The 14,735-nt window shown below is 38.3% G+C and overlaps 1 protein-coding gene across 1 annotated transcript; it reads left to right on the top strand.

The window, feature by feature from the left end:
• The first annotated feature begins 7,674 nt into the window (after positions 1 to 7,674).
• On the top strand, positions 7,675 to 14,159 carry LOC145788244 (eukaryotic translation initiation factor 3 subunit I-like). The gene is made up of 9 exons (XM_082600020.1): positions 7,675 to 7,826; positions 9,363 to 9,490; positions 9,844 to 9,962; positions 11,472 to 11,612; positions 12,272 to 12,408; positions 12,610 to 12,720; positions 12,956 to 13,045; positions 13,324 to 13,490; positions 13,794 to 14,159. The coding sequence occupies exons 1-9, from the start codon at positions 7,824 to 7,826 to the stop codon at positions 13,873 to 13,875; spliced, it is 978 nt and encodes a 325-aa protein (XP_082456146.1). The 5' UTR covers positions 7,675 to 7,823; the 3' UTR covers positions 13,876 to 14,159.
• The last annotated feature ends 576 nt before the right edge of the window (positions 14,160 to 14,735 follow it).

Raw genomic sequence — 14,735 nt, 5'->3', positions numbered from 1 at the left:
GCACCTAGCAAACAAAATGAGTTTACGCTGGTGTATGCGCTGACGCTGACGTCGCCAACTTTTTTTGCAAGTTACGTTGACGCATACGGCGTATGGTTTTTCGAACGTTTGCGTTTAGGCTGACGGCGTCAATATTTTTTGTATACGCCTAGGCTACATCACTGGATGTTTCCCGTAATACTCGAATGATTTCTGCTTTGATTTCATGCTTCATAAAAAATCTCCAAAAACGAGTCATTTTTTCACTTTAAAGTGGAAAGTAGCGGAAGTGCATTTGAAAGAAATGTAGCGCTTTTCCACTATCACTACATTAAAAAAAAAACGTAACACCGCTACTCCAGAAAAAATGTACCGAGCAACTGCCCACTTCTGACTGTAAGCTATAGCTACACCAAAACTACAGAATACAAAATATTCCCATAAAAACTTTGTTTTTAACGTTTTCTTTTACAGCATGTCTAGTTTCATCGAAACGCTGGAAAGAGATATAGACTTGCAATTATTAAAACTGAGACTATTATCTTGTTATATTTAACAAGTTATGTCATAGCCTATATGGAAGTGAAAGTTGGACCTACAACAAAGAAATTCACAAAAAAAATTAATGCTTTTCAACTCTGGTGCTACAGAAGAATATTAAAATTATCATTTCAAAAACGCATTTCAAACGAAGCAATTAAAAAAAGAATTGGAGTGCAAGATAGATGGGCAATCGATTTAGCAAAACAAAGGATGGAATTCGCGGGACATATTTTGAGAGGGTCAGCAGGACAGCTAGGCTACATTAATCGGAGAAGTACAAAGAGTAGCGGAAAGACGTGACGTGTGGAAGCAAGTGGCAGCCAACCTTTAGTCTGCAGACGGCACAGGATGGTGATAAACTTCACTTTAAAATAGTAGGCTATTTTTCTAAAGCACAGCTTATAGGAGTAACTCAAGAGTGGAGAAGCGTTGGTTCGACTCTCGGAGTGTACGCTTTTCAATGTTTTAAAGCAGTGATTCCTAAACTTTTTCAATTTGCGTACCATTCAGCAGTTTCATATAGTGTCCGTGTGGCCTACCACTTATTACCAGAAAGTCGCAAAAATAAACAATAAAAAAAAGTGTAGCCTAACGAATATTAGCACATGGTTCCAAACAAAAAACAAAACAATCACATAGCGCAATTCTAACTCACTTTGCCTAGAGACAAATGAAGGCTGAAAACACAAACAAATTAATAATAATGACTAAAGTTCCTCTATAGTAGATATATCTGGGTGCTTCGCAAGTCCAACAGACTTTTTCAAAAGCGTCGCAACGAAAAAAGTTTAAGGTGTAAGCCTGGATACGATAAACAAAAAGTGATTCAAAGACTTTTCCTACTAGCACGCCAAAGTAAACTTAACTTTCCAAAAAGTTTTTTTTATCCCAGTCTAAAGACTCTTGCAAGTCACAATCATTATATCAGAAATTTTCTAAATAAAAAATAAGAAACGCTCCCCTCATGAGCAGAGTTGCCAGATATTTTCACGTCAACTGCCAACAACTTATCACTAACTCAAAAAGTGGGCTATATGAGCTTAGTTTGAAATGTAACTCTTTGTTCAATGTGTTAAAAATTAGAAAAATTGTATGGATCTGTTGAATATCTACAAATACTCAAAATTTTCTAGTTATGTTATGCAAAAAATTTAAAAACATTTCAAACCTAACGTTATTTAGACTTGGCTTGAAAAATCGTTTTTACTTTTTTACTTCAATACCGGTACGAAAAGTTTTTATTGTTAAAAAGTCTAACGCCGACGTTACAGGATAGTTTGATAGACAAATTTCAGGAAAAATTTGTTTAATTGAAAAGATTCTTCCTAGGTAGCTTATCCATCCTGAATATCTTCAAGTGTTTTTTTACTTACTTTTGTTTTTAACTCAGATGTTTGTTTGTTTGTTTTTTCATATATTTACCCTGCATTGCGGTAAAGCGGACTTGAGCGCTTTGCATCGGTGTACGCCTTCCGACGTACACCTGACCCACGCTGCAGCCGACAGCAATGTCTGTTTCCAATCGTCTACTCTACTTATGACTTAAATTTAGTACTACCGGTACACATTACTCGAAATCGATCACTGGGTAGAGGCAATTATCGTAAAGTTTCTTGCCCAGAGAAACAACAGCAAGTGGGGTTGGCTGGAGTCGAACATGCAGGCTCTCGACTGCGAGCCCACCGCGCTAACCACTCGGTCATTGCTGCCGACTGAAATATACTGATTTGATATTGCTTTTGGCCGTTCTTCTCTTTGTAAAAAAATAACTGTCGCTTAATTATACGACAGTTTGATGAACGTTCTTTTGAAGCAAATTTGCGGTGATGAAGTTGGTTTAGAAATGTGGAACGGACTGTTTTTTCAGAGATATAAATACAGAGATAGGCAAAGTGGCCAATTCGTAAATCGATGTTGAAAAATGATGACGTCACCGTCACGGTGCGTGGATATGGATCAACAGCGATAAGGGAAAGGCTACGAGGCATTCAGTACAGTATTTTCGATTTCGGAGTTCACTTAGTTCACGTTTTGAAAACGAAGGTTATAAAAGCATACGATATATTTTAGGCTATAGGAAAATGGAAGTTTTATATGTTCCAATACGTCTTATATGTTATATGTTATATGTCATATGTCTTATGTCATATGTCATATGTTATATGTTATATGTTTGTTTGTTTGTTTGTTATATGTTCCAATAAGTCCGCCCCGATAGCTCAATTGGTTAGCGCATCACTTCTGGAACGAAGAAGCTTCAAGATCAAGCGGCGCTGGTTCGACTCTCGGGGTGTGCGCTTGAGCAACGCACGTTAAGGACTGCTCTCCATTCAGCGGCGTCTAATGGATGGAATAATTCCCCGGCAACAAGACTTCAACAATCGGAAACTTCACTCCGTCAATCTCGGTGACCGGGCCTGCGTCAGTGATTCAAAGCCTCTACAAGTATGCGAAACTGCCAGGATTAAGCTCTGCAAGAAGCTTTCCCAGTCCGAGGATAAAGATTCAATCAATCAATCAATCAATCTTGGCTCACACGTTTTGTACAAACAAATGGCATGTTGTTTGACAAAAGAAAAGGCATTCGATAATTCCAATCATGACATTAACTGATAATTTCAATCATTTAAAGGTTTGGTCAGATATGAATTTCTTTTTTCTAATTTTCCTGGAAACTTGAGTGTCTGCATTTATCTGTTCATGCCAATTATTAAGATACGGCAAAAATACACCTTGCAATTGTTCAAGTCTGGCATCAGTAGTTGAATAATATGTTTTTTTCGGTTTCCGATTTGAATACTAAATTAGATCGTAGGCTACTTTCATTTCATCAAACGTTATATAAAGGTATTTCTCAAAATCTTTGCATGAATCACTTTGATTTTTTAATGCATCCAGAATATGATTGCTGAATGTCCCGGTTTGGTTTTGATGCACATGACGATAATCAAATAAAGTACGTTGTGATGGCAAGCGCAAAACTCCACGAAGTTGATCCGAGTTGATCATATGCAGAGGAACTTTTTAACTGCAGGCTGAGAGCAAATCGGATAATCTCAGGATGATATTTTGTTTTACAATTCTTTTGATTAACTTCAAGTTGACTTTTAAAAAATATTTATTGAAAATCAGTCAACATTGTAATACATTGTATCCTACTATGCAATTAGTGCCAATGACCGGCTTTGTTGTAATACCGGGACACATTTTTGCTGGAAGTCAGGGATACTGCTGGAAGTGCTTCTAATTCTGTGATTTGGGCACCAAGCTTGTTACAGAACATTGTGTCCTGACTGTCCTCAGACACTTTAAAATGAAAGTTAGACACACTAAATTTGTATTGTAATGTTGAGATATTTACAATAAGAACAAGGTCGTTCTTTTGAATTGAAATATAGGCTAATCTGCATGTTCTTGAAATTGCCACCCAATTCGTTTTATCCTGTTAAAAGATTTTTTGACATCTCCAATGTTTTCATGTATTGATGGTGTAATTCGGTCTCGGACCAGTGTTAGACGCATAGTGGATACAGCAGCTTATCACCGGTTCTCTGTGGCAAGTTTAAGCATGGGACGGCACCAAACTTCAAAGATTTAGCCTACTGCTACTTTTGGAATTTATTATTATGTCCTCTGCATTAAAGTGTTTCTCACAAATTCCAGCATTTCCTTTGTGAAGAACTTGTTTAATATTATCTCTTGGATCACGTTCATTTCTGTACTTAAGTATGACATTCTTCAAAACTTCATTATGCCACACTGTACTTCCCTTTCGCATAAACATTGACAGTTTAAATATGGAAAAACCTTTTACTTCTATCCGTGTGACACTGAGGGATTGGGCGATTCGAAGCTGGCATTTATAATCTAATAAATAACTGCAAATAAATAGCATAATGATAACATTCCTGAAATTATAAAACAAATATGAATGATTATAACAACAGAATTCATAACTGTAAAATACACCACAATTCATAACCTAATCTTGCAAATGGTGATAAGAACTACCATGCCCATGATTAAGTATTTAGCTAGTTAGTTTAAAAACTGAAACTCTTGCTAAACCTGCATGTTGCTTCCTACATATAGCCTACTCGCAAAATAATCAATAAATCCAAAAGGGCTACCGTAATCTGCTAGGTTTATTGCCGACTGGTCAATAATACATACGGTAACTTAGCTTGATAGCAATTAAGTTATCTACCATATTTAATTTTCCAATAGACGAATATTAATGCAAGCTCTACAAAACTGAATTGGAACCATCAAATTCCATGAAACTTCCTCACTAAACCTGTAATCCTCTGGTAAACTGCTTGAAATTATCACGTTTTGCAGTTTGCGGGCATCGAGAGCTGCCGCTTGATCCCTATCCAATCAACCGTGACCGCTTTTCAACATCGCCGCCTGTTTAAAGCGCACGCGGATTCTATTGCCTATCTCTTGTATTTATATCTCTGGTTTTTTCAACTAATTCGCCAACTTCAAACCGTTAGCTTAATTTGGTGGCCGTGTTTAATTTATTTTTATCTACGTAACTTCTAAATCAACACCGCATGTACGTTTTAAAATTATATGGTTTTGCTATCTTTTTTCCTTTTGTTGATTTTGTTTTCAACTCTATTTTAGAACTTCATCATTTAACCTATTGTTGTGTTCTGACAAGGACAATACGGTGGCCAACATTGAACGTTCTCCTAATTTAGTTTTTGTCGGAGATGTTTCAAAAAGAGCGCTTACAATATTAGCCTACGTGTAAGTAGCACTCCGTCTGCTGCGGTGGTCTACGGATTGCATTTACGCCTACATTGGTCAGAAATAAGAACAAATTGAGCTGAATGAATAAAATTAAAGTGTTGGTGAAATGAAATTTGCGATACAGCTTAGTGGAATTTGTTGGTGTCAGAATCTGGCAACACTGATTTTCTTGATTGGATGGCCAACATGGGCATTGGGCAACACGTCAAGAAACATTCATTCATTTTATTTTTCCTCATTAACGCATGTGGAACGAAAGAAATACTACTAGTACTAACCACAATAGTCGATATAGGCCTACCAGCACGTTAATGAACGAAAAAAGGTGGCAAAAACCTTGAAAGGTTTAAAATGTGCCTGAATAGTAAATCATGTAGTAGGCTATATGTCTGTAGTTAGCATGGCCACAAAAAAACAAAAGAAGCACAAATGTAGTAATAAATGACTGGCAACAGCCTAATGAAAAGTGTTGTAGATTGAAATTGCCAGTTTCAATATTGATGTGGATGAGCACTGAGCAGTCATAATAAGAATAGTAGGATGGAGAAAGAAACCCATCCTCAGGCAAAAGCTCGTTTCTATGTGGTCGAAGGGAGAAAGATGTTGAGCTCTTTCTATGGTCAGACTGCATATCACAAATTATATATGATAATCGATTGATTTTGAACTGTCTATGACCTGCATTTGAAAAGAAACGTCTATCAACACAGTCTGAATTTCGATCAACTCATAGCTGCATTGAACAAATTCACCTTTTAAAAAGAATACAAGAAAACTCCATCAAATTATCACATTTATTGATTTTCAAAAAGCATTTGACATGTATATATAATTGTATAGATACCACTAGAAATAACTTGGGGAATCAAAGCACTATGCAATGACCAATTGACCAACTTGCTTCTATCTTAATAAATGGAAAAAAATCAGTTGAATTTCCGGTAACTCGAGGAATCCTACAAGATGATACCGTACCGTAGTTTAGCTCTATATTTATTTATAATAGTAAGCTAGTGGATTACATACTGAAAGGATTTCAAGTGTAACAAATCGATTTTAAATATAAGCATAAATTCTTTTGTGTATGATGTGACATTTGCTGATGATGTTGCTCTGCTGGATGAAAATGTTAAAAGTGCCCAAAGCCGGTTAGCTGAAGAGATTGGACTTGTAATTAATGTGAAGAAAACAAATCATTTGACTATTTATGGACTAAACATACAATATACTGTACAAATGTATATCTTTGATCATAAATTAGAAGGTTGCAACCTAGTTCGTACCATGAACAGTTCGGACCATAGACCATAAAAGCCGAAGTCGCAGATCGCAGTTTTCGCAATCATTTTAAAATTTTCTCCCTGAAAAGATCGAAAGAAAAAATAGCTCAAAACCTAAGTCCGCTGATCGCAGTTGCCGCAAACATTTTTCCACAGTTTCCGCTAACTCTAACCATAGAGTAATCTATGCTCTAACCTTAACCCTCGCTGATCGCAGTTTTTGCAAATTTTTTTTCAGCAGTTTCCATTAACCCTTACCATAATTCTAACCATAGAGTAATCTATGCTCTAGCCCTAACCCTCACTGATTGCAGTTTCCGTAACATTTTTCCGCAGTTTTTGCAAACATTTTTCCGCAGTCTCCGCTAACCTTTACCCTAACCATAGAGTAATCTATGCTCTAACCCTCGCTGATCGCAGTTTCTGCAAACATTTTTCCGCAGTTTCCGCTAACCGCAGTTTCCACTTAACCTAACTGTAACCATAGAGTAATCTATGCTCTAACCATACTCTAACCCTCGCTGATCGCAGTTTCCGCAAACATTTTTCCGCAGTTTCCGCTAACCCTAACCCTGGAGTTTGTTTCAAATTGTTTGGGGAAACTCCGATATCACCGACTTCGGCTTTGTGCTATTAAACTGCGATCAGCGACTTCGGCTTTTTTTAATTTTTTCTCTCGATTTTTTCAGGGTACGAACTGACTGTACGAATATAATCAAATATAGTTATTACTATCTGACGCCTTTACAAATTGTTTCACCTAACGGATCATCAGAAGGTCTTATTCAAATAGAATTCTATTTGTATTTATATTTAAAATAGATTCTATTTGAATAAGACCTTCTGATGATCCGTTAGGTGAAACAATTTGTAAAGGCTTCAGATAGTAATAACTATATTTGATTTAATTTGCTCTGCTGTAAGTTGCTTTTTTGCTTAGCATTGAGCACTTTTTTGTAGTATTGATAGTTTTCATTGTTTTTATATATAATATATATATATATGAAGAAAAGTATACATAAACAACAAGTACCGTACTCTTATTTTTGATACCGTATATTCTCCCTTTGCCTTCACCTATGCTTTATATTCCATTTTCATTATTAGGAAGTTTTGTAACTTGCTATTTGAATGTTATTGCTAACCCCTTAAACAAATTGAAAAATAAGTGCTTGGAAAGTTTATTTGTTATTTTTTCAAAACACCTTTGTATGCAAGAAAATTATAAATCTTGAAAAAGAATACTAAAAATTCTTCAATATGGTAAGCTACATTGGATAAGGATTTTAACATGACTTTGTTGATTAAAATTTGCTGTTGATGTGACAATGTAACGTAATTTTTAATTTAATATAAATTTTAAAGCATGCTGTCTTATGGTGACGGACTTATATACATGATATATACTTGAGGGTAGCTGCAACAGCATTCTCAAACATATTTAGCTCAAAATTGCTTAGGTTACTGATGCTGTATTTTAAGTATATACAATGTTTTTTTTATTTATCATTTCTTTCATTATCAAGTATATAATATCATATATAGCATTTGCATATTTTAAAGTTTTTTTAAAATTAGACTAGATGTTGGAAAATAACTTATTATCTCAATTAGTCAAGCTTCTGGTTTATAAAACAAAAATTTCAAGATCAATTGATGCGGCTTCAACTCTCACAGTGTGTGCTTGAGCAAGACTTTTCAAGGACAGCTTAACATTCAGCAGCACCTTGTGGATGGAATAATTCACAGGCAACACTTCAACAACAAGCGGGAACTTTACCCTGTTAATGTCGGTGACCGGGCTTTCATCAGTGGTTCAAAGTCTCCACAATGAATCCACATATGTGAAACTGCCAGCCAAGTGCCAGGATTAAGCTTTTTCAGTTTGAGGATAAATGTTTCCACAATCTATCAAAGCCAAGACAAATAGTCATGGCTTTGTGATATTTTCCAACATAAAAGTTATGTACATTTTTATTTGCTAAAAAGTGTTAGAAATGGTGGTGGGTGGTGACATTTGCTGTTGTGAATGAGAATTGGTTCTGACAACAGGAGCTGCAATTCTGTGCTGTAAAGGTTCTGCTGATGCCGTCTCGCATGTTGCTAGTGGATCCACATTTTTTAGGTGCCTACCAAATAGGTTTGTGCACTGTGGTGTCAGAATATTTAGATGTGGCGTCTGGTCATTTAGGTGCTATTATAGTTGTGTCAAATTGCACTCAATCATTTATCGGAAATGCTTGATTGTGTGACATTTCTCCCCACAGTGTTACAAAATGAATTTCAGTTTGAAACACATCAGTGTACACTGTGCAGTGGCAGGACTATGCAAGTACAGCCAAGAACCCACTTAGCACTTTTGTTTGAACAGGTGCACCATGTGTAAGGATGAAGATTTTTATTAAGCAATAAATAATATACAGAAAATGCACAATTAAACACTGCAAATAGGTAAATACGTAAAAGAACACAATAATGGTTGTAATGAGCAAATGAGCGTTTTTTTATTTATTTGTTTTCGATTCGAAAAGCATTTCAAATGGCCCTCCAATGAGAAAGTCCTGCATACGCCACTGTCTGCAGTATTCCCATCAAGCACCTATTAAAATATACTTAATGACCGGGTGCCACAGTGCGCCGCACCTAAATATCTTAACGCTACAGTGTGTGCACCTGTTTGGTAGGAACCTAACTGTCTGCACCTAAAAGACGTGCTCCGTTGGTAGTTACTAGGTTGCTTTTTTAAAACTTAAACAGGATGCATTTATTCATTGTGTTTAAATTAAATTTTGTTTTTAGAAACCTTTAATGTTGCAAGGGCATGAGCGGTCAATCACTCAAATCAAGTATAACCGGGAAGGTGATTTGCTGTTTACTGTATCGAAGGACAGCATTCCAAACGTCTGGTACACAGTCAATGGAGAAAGGTGCTTATCCTGCAGTATATACATGTTTATTTTCATCTAACCATGCACATTGCATATCATTTTTACCTATTCAGTCTTCAGCTGCATCTTTTACAAAATTACATTTGATGTTACAGGTTTTGCTGCATCTTTTGTAAAAACATACCGGTATTTCATGACCCGGCACAGGCATTTCATCGAATGCGTTGAGTATTATTTAGTATTTATTGCTGTGTTATGTGATTCTTTTTGTCCACCATGATCAACTTTCTTTCAATAACGACGACGATCAACTGAACTTGGAATTTCCAAGGTTTGTTGAGTGGATGATATGTCAAATTTAACTATAGGATCTCACAATAACTAATGTTTAGACTCGGCACCTACAATGGACACAAAGGTACAGTGTGGTCAGTCGATGTTAACTGGGATACAACAAAAGTTCTTACTGGAGCTGCAGACTTATCGACAAAGTTATGGGACTGCGAAACAGGTTTGCACAGTTGATGCTCATTACTGATGTACAAGAAGTTAACTTTTTAAAACCAGGTTTATGTTTTGTTTTTAATTTCCAACATTGTAATGGCACTCAATTTAAATGGCAAAGACAAAATCAAAAGTTACAAATGTCAAGCAATGGAATTGGGATCCAGGAACTGAATCTTTTTATACAGCGATGTCACAAAACTAAAAGCATTATAAAACCAAGGGGATTTGTATTCAAGTAACAATTCAATGTAAAGAAATTGATACAATCTAATAATAGCGGCTACGTGGGCGGACCACCAATGGAGCTCGGAGTGGAAGAAGAACTCCTCAAGACTCCAAAGTTTCATCTCCGATACCAGCCACCATCCAACCGGAATGCATTTGCCAAGGAAGGCCTGGGTGCGGCTCAACCGCCTGCGTACTGGCGTCGGACTATTTCGCTTCAACATGCACAAATGGGGGATGGCTCCATCCGCGATCTGTGAGTGTGGCATGGAGGAACAAACCGTAGACCACACCATCTGTAACTGCGCCATCTACCATGCGCCAAATGGTGTGCGTGGTCTGCGTGAATTGGATGACGAATCAATTCAATGGCTGCTCGACACCTGCCCAAACATCTAAACCGCGTCGCCGCCACTGCCCAAGGGTGGTAAAAGGCAGAGCCCCTCGACCCTTGAAGTGGCGAAGAACAAGGTTCAAACGAAGAAGAAGAATATTAAGTCTTGCGTGTTGTTGCTTATTTTTATTATGTTTGTGTCACATCCGTGGCCTACGCAAATAGACGGCCTAGACACCGTTTAACATGTACTTGGGTCCTATACGGGCCTAAAGTGTTTATTCAAATGTTTTTACTCAATTGTTTCAGTGTTGAAGTGTTTTTTTATTAATCATGAAAAGCTTTGATATTAGAAAATAATTAGCATTTATCAAGCAATATGTAAACACAATTCAATAGTTCAAATGTTAAATGAGATTCTCCGTGTATAAATTCAATAGTTTTCATTGGCAGGTATTACTTTATTAACTATCAGTATGCTAACATTCAGATTGCTACATGAAAAAAGCACATGAACAGTTGAACACTGAAAAGATTAAACACTAAAAACACTTGAAGAAGTATTTCACACTTTCATCTGCAATACATTTCAGCCTTCCATTCTGAACGCTTGTGCACGGTGTTTAGGCCATCTATTTTCGTAGACCATGGCCACAACAAATTAGCATTGCCTTGATATGTCTTCTTTATAAAATGCTAATACATGAATATGGTGATTGGTGATACCCACCAAAAATAAGCAGTAAATCATTTTGGTTATAAAATTATTAAGTAAAATCAATTGTCTTGGACGAGATTAGCCTGAAGAAACAGTATTAGCATCGTTAAATCAATAAGTAACTCACTGGATGCTGTGTTGTTCATCCTGTCAATTGAAGATTACTCGGAGCGCGTCGGTGCAGGCGCATCATTTTACGTTGCTTGCTTTTCAATGACGCTTTTCTTGGTTGACAGGGAAAGTGATTAATAATTACAACACTCCATCATCCGTAAGAAGCTGTAACTTCAGTTACTGCGGTAACTTGTTCAACTACACGACAGACAACCAGATGCGACAGGAACCTCGGATTTGCATATTCGACGTCAGAGAACCAGGTAGGAGTTGATTCAGGAGCGATCCAAGCACCAGCTTTATATTTAATTTCCTGCAGAGACGCTCCTATCAGTTCAGCCACCCCCACCTGTTTGTTGAGACTAATGATGATGGCTATCCCTCGTCTTCGAGGATGATGGCCTTCACAATATTGAATGTCTTACGAAGACGCCTGTGCGTGGGTTGATTAGCGTGGACTTGATGGCGCACACTCAACAAGCACACATATACTTGACAAAGCCATCAGCTTTATCCAATGGCAAGGCAAGCCAAGACGATTGGAGCTGGTGACATCACAGTCGTTGAACTTGGCTGGCTTCATCCGCCTGTTCCGCCGTTGGGGGCATTGAATGACGTTGCTAAGACTGCTTCAACACTTCAACACTAACATGTATATTGACGTCACAACGCTAACACTATCAGCCATGTCGCACGCAAAACTTTCCACTGCCGCAAGTCATTCATCAGGGAGTTGGAACTTCTCGCCTGCCTGACGTCGCTTGGTCAGCACAGCACCAACTGGCTCAGTTGGCTGTGGTCATCGGAGGAAGTGTTAATCTGGTTAAAGAAGATTCGTTTCTCTGCGGGGAAAGTTTGTTTTTTGTGTGTCCACCGATCTTGCCGCGTTGGTGATTGTGATTTCACAAACATTCTTTTGCAGCGGACAGCGAGCCCGCATTGAGCTTCGTTGTGGAGACAGAGAGGATGTCGAAGCCAATGTGTTCCTTATGGGGGTCGTTGAACGAATACTTAATAACCGGCCATGACGATGGAACTATATGCCACTGGGACCTCAAGGTTTGTTCTGAAAACTGCTTTCACTTAGTTGCGTTTGTTACTTTCTTACTTTTAGCCGATGTTACTTTGATGCTGGCGTTTTCTTGAGCACATCCTGGCAGCTTTGCATGCCGCTAACTTTAGTTTTACAAGACTGAGATGCCGTCGTCTAGTTTCTTCAGTCGCTTTCTACGTGTTTCTACCAATGTTTTCCTCTTGCAGACTGGAGATCTCCTCCACAGTGTCCGCATCCACACCGCTCTCATCAAGGACATGCAGTTGAGCGCCGACCAGACTATGCTGATCACTGCCAGCAAAGACAAGACCGCGAAGGTAGGGCAACACTGCTGGAAATGTAGTTTATTAAAGTTGGGTCTTTGTTGAAGATTTACTGGGTTGGAAAGTAGATTTATTTGATTGTTTTGAAATGTAATTCTTCCGAGTTGAATCATTTGTTAGCCCGCGCCGGTATTGTGTCGTCATCAATCGTTTGGACGCCTCCCATCGGTCGTGGCAGCGATTTCGTTTGTTGTAGGCGACCACAGTGAAAGATCTTTGTAATACGCAGCTTTTCGACGCGCAATCGCTGGACCACCTGAAGACTTACAAGACTGACCGGCCGGTCAACTCTGCCGCCTTATCCCCCATCCGGGACCACGTAAGTTTTTACTTCTGTGCTGATATTTCCAGGCAGAGGAATCTCTTAGTTTTATATGAAAATTAGCTGCTGAATATGTTTTATTTTTTCAACGACTGTTTTGAAATAGGAAGCTCCGGCCAGAACCGGAGTTTGGCCGAACCGGAGGTTGTTCTATCACTAAAGACAAACATATCAACCAAGTTACTGTAGATACACAATAAATTTAAATATGTAATTATTATGAACAATAAACATGTAATTATTGTTCAACTAGCGTCATTGTTCCGTCACTTCAGGTTGTGCTCGGTGGAGGCCAGGAGGCTATGGAGGTGACAACCACAAGCACAAAGGTCGGCAAGTTTGATGCGAGGTTCTTTCATTTGGTCTTTGAGGAAGAGTTTGGGAGGGTCAAAGGTCATTTTGGACCAATCAACAGCCTTGCTTTTCATCCAAATGGTCGAAGGTATGAATTTCTAATCTGGTCCACAATTGTTGTGTTGTTCTACATCTCGTTAGTCAGCGCCACTGGTATCAAGAAGCCTGGAATAGGTCATATAGACATGCTCATTAATAGGCATATCTATGTTAAACATAGACAATTAGCCATGTCAAAGGAACAGCCATATATTTTCGAATATAAGGAACTTTAAGAAATCGCTCTGATGAGATTCATGAAAGGGTAGGACCTCTCCACTCCCTTAAACGTAGACGACAGAATTAATCAAAACCCTCGGGTAACCCTCCTAACCACACTTATATTATGTAGTTACTCCAGTGGAGGCGAGGACGGATTCGTCAGAATGCACGACTTCGATCGCGGATACTTTGACTTCAAGTTCGAATGCTGAACACTTCCATCATGGTTTGTCGTTCAACTTGGTCAGCCCGATCTTAAAACTCCACATTTTTGCTCTGTTGCAGTTGAATGACGCGGAAAATTCGTTGTGTGGCGTGATGCTCCGTTTGGTGAAGTGTTCTTTTATGCTCTACGATTTGAGACGCTGCTATCGTTTCGTCAGCGTTTGTAAAGCGTTGCATGTTTTGCTTTTTGGTGCCACCTGCCGGATGAATATTTGTTGTTTTTATCTGGAAGAAGTGGGTAGTGTCATTCGCAAATAAAAGCGTCAGGGAGATACAAGCGATATCGTTTTTGTCGATCGACAGTTTGTCAAGCACATCTAACAAATACTTGCAACTTTCGCATACTTTGTTTTGCATCATAAGAAAAGGGTAACCATAATGTATTACTGCATTATTACCGCACCCCTCTCCCACCGGAGGGCCACCACCGTTTGCGAGTTGTGATCTGCAGGTCTCGGGAGTGTTTCGATCGGTAGACGCTTTAAAGATAGGACAATTTTCTCGAAAACCAATTGACTGCAGTCATTGACCCTTCTAGCACTCAGTCAGAAAGTTGATTCTGTTAAGTACAATTCTTGCTTTGAACTTTGATGACCTTTAGAAGAAAGAATAGTAATGGCAGAGATGGAAATCGAATCCACGCCGCGAAATGACTATGCCTTAACTCTCCAGGCGACGTCGAAACGTTCAATTTAGCTTCTAGCGTGCAGAAGCGCAATCAGCTGATTTAAATCTTGCCTTCTGATTGGATAATATTGCTGCAGCGACTTGCAGATTACAAATACGTCCACCGTTTAGAACCAGGAAAAGTATCTTTTATAGAAGCCCACTCACTTTTAGTTTGTCC

Source organism: Aplidium turbinatum, chromosome 2 (assembly GCF_918807975.1).
Source record: "Aplidium turbinatum chromosome 2, kaAplTurb1.1, whole genome shotgun sequence".
NCBI lineage: Eukaryota > Metazoa > Chordata > Ascidiacea > Aplousobranchia > Polyclinidae > Aplidium > Aplidium turbinatum.
This window is presented reverse-complemented; position numbering and strand designations above follow the sequence as displayed.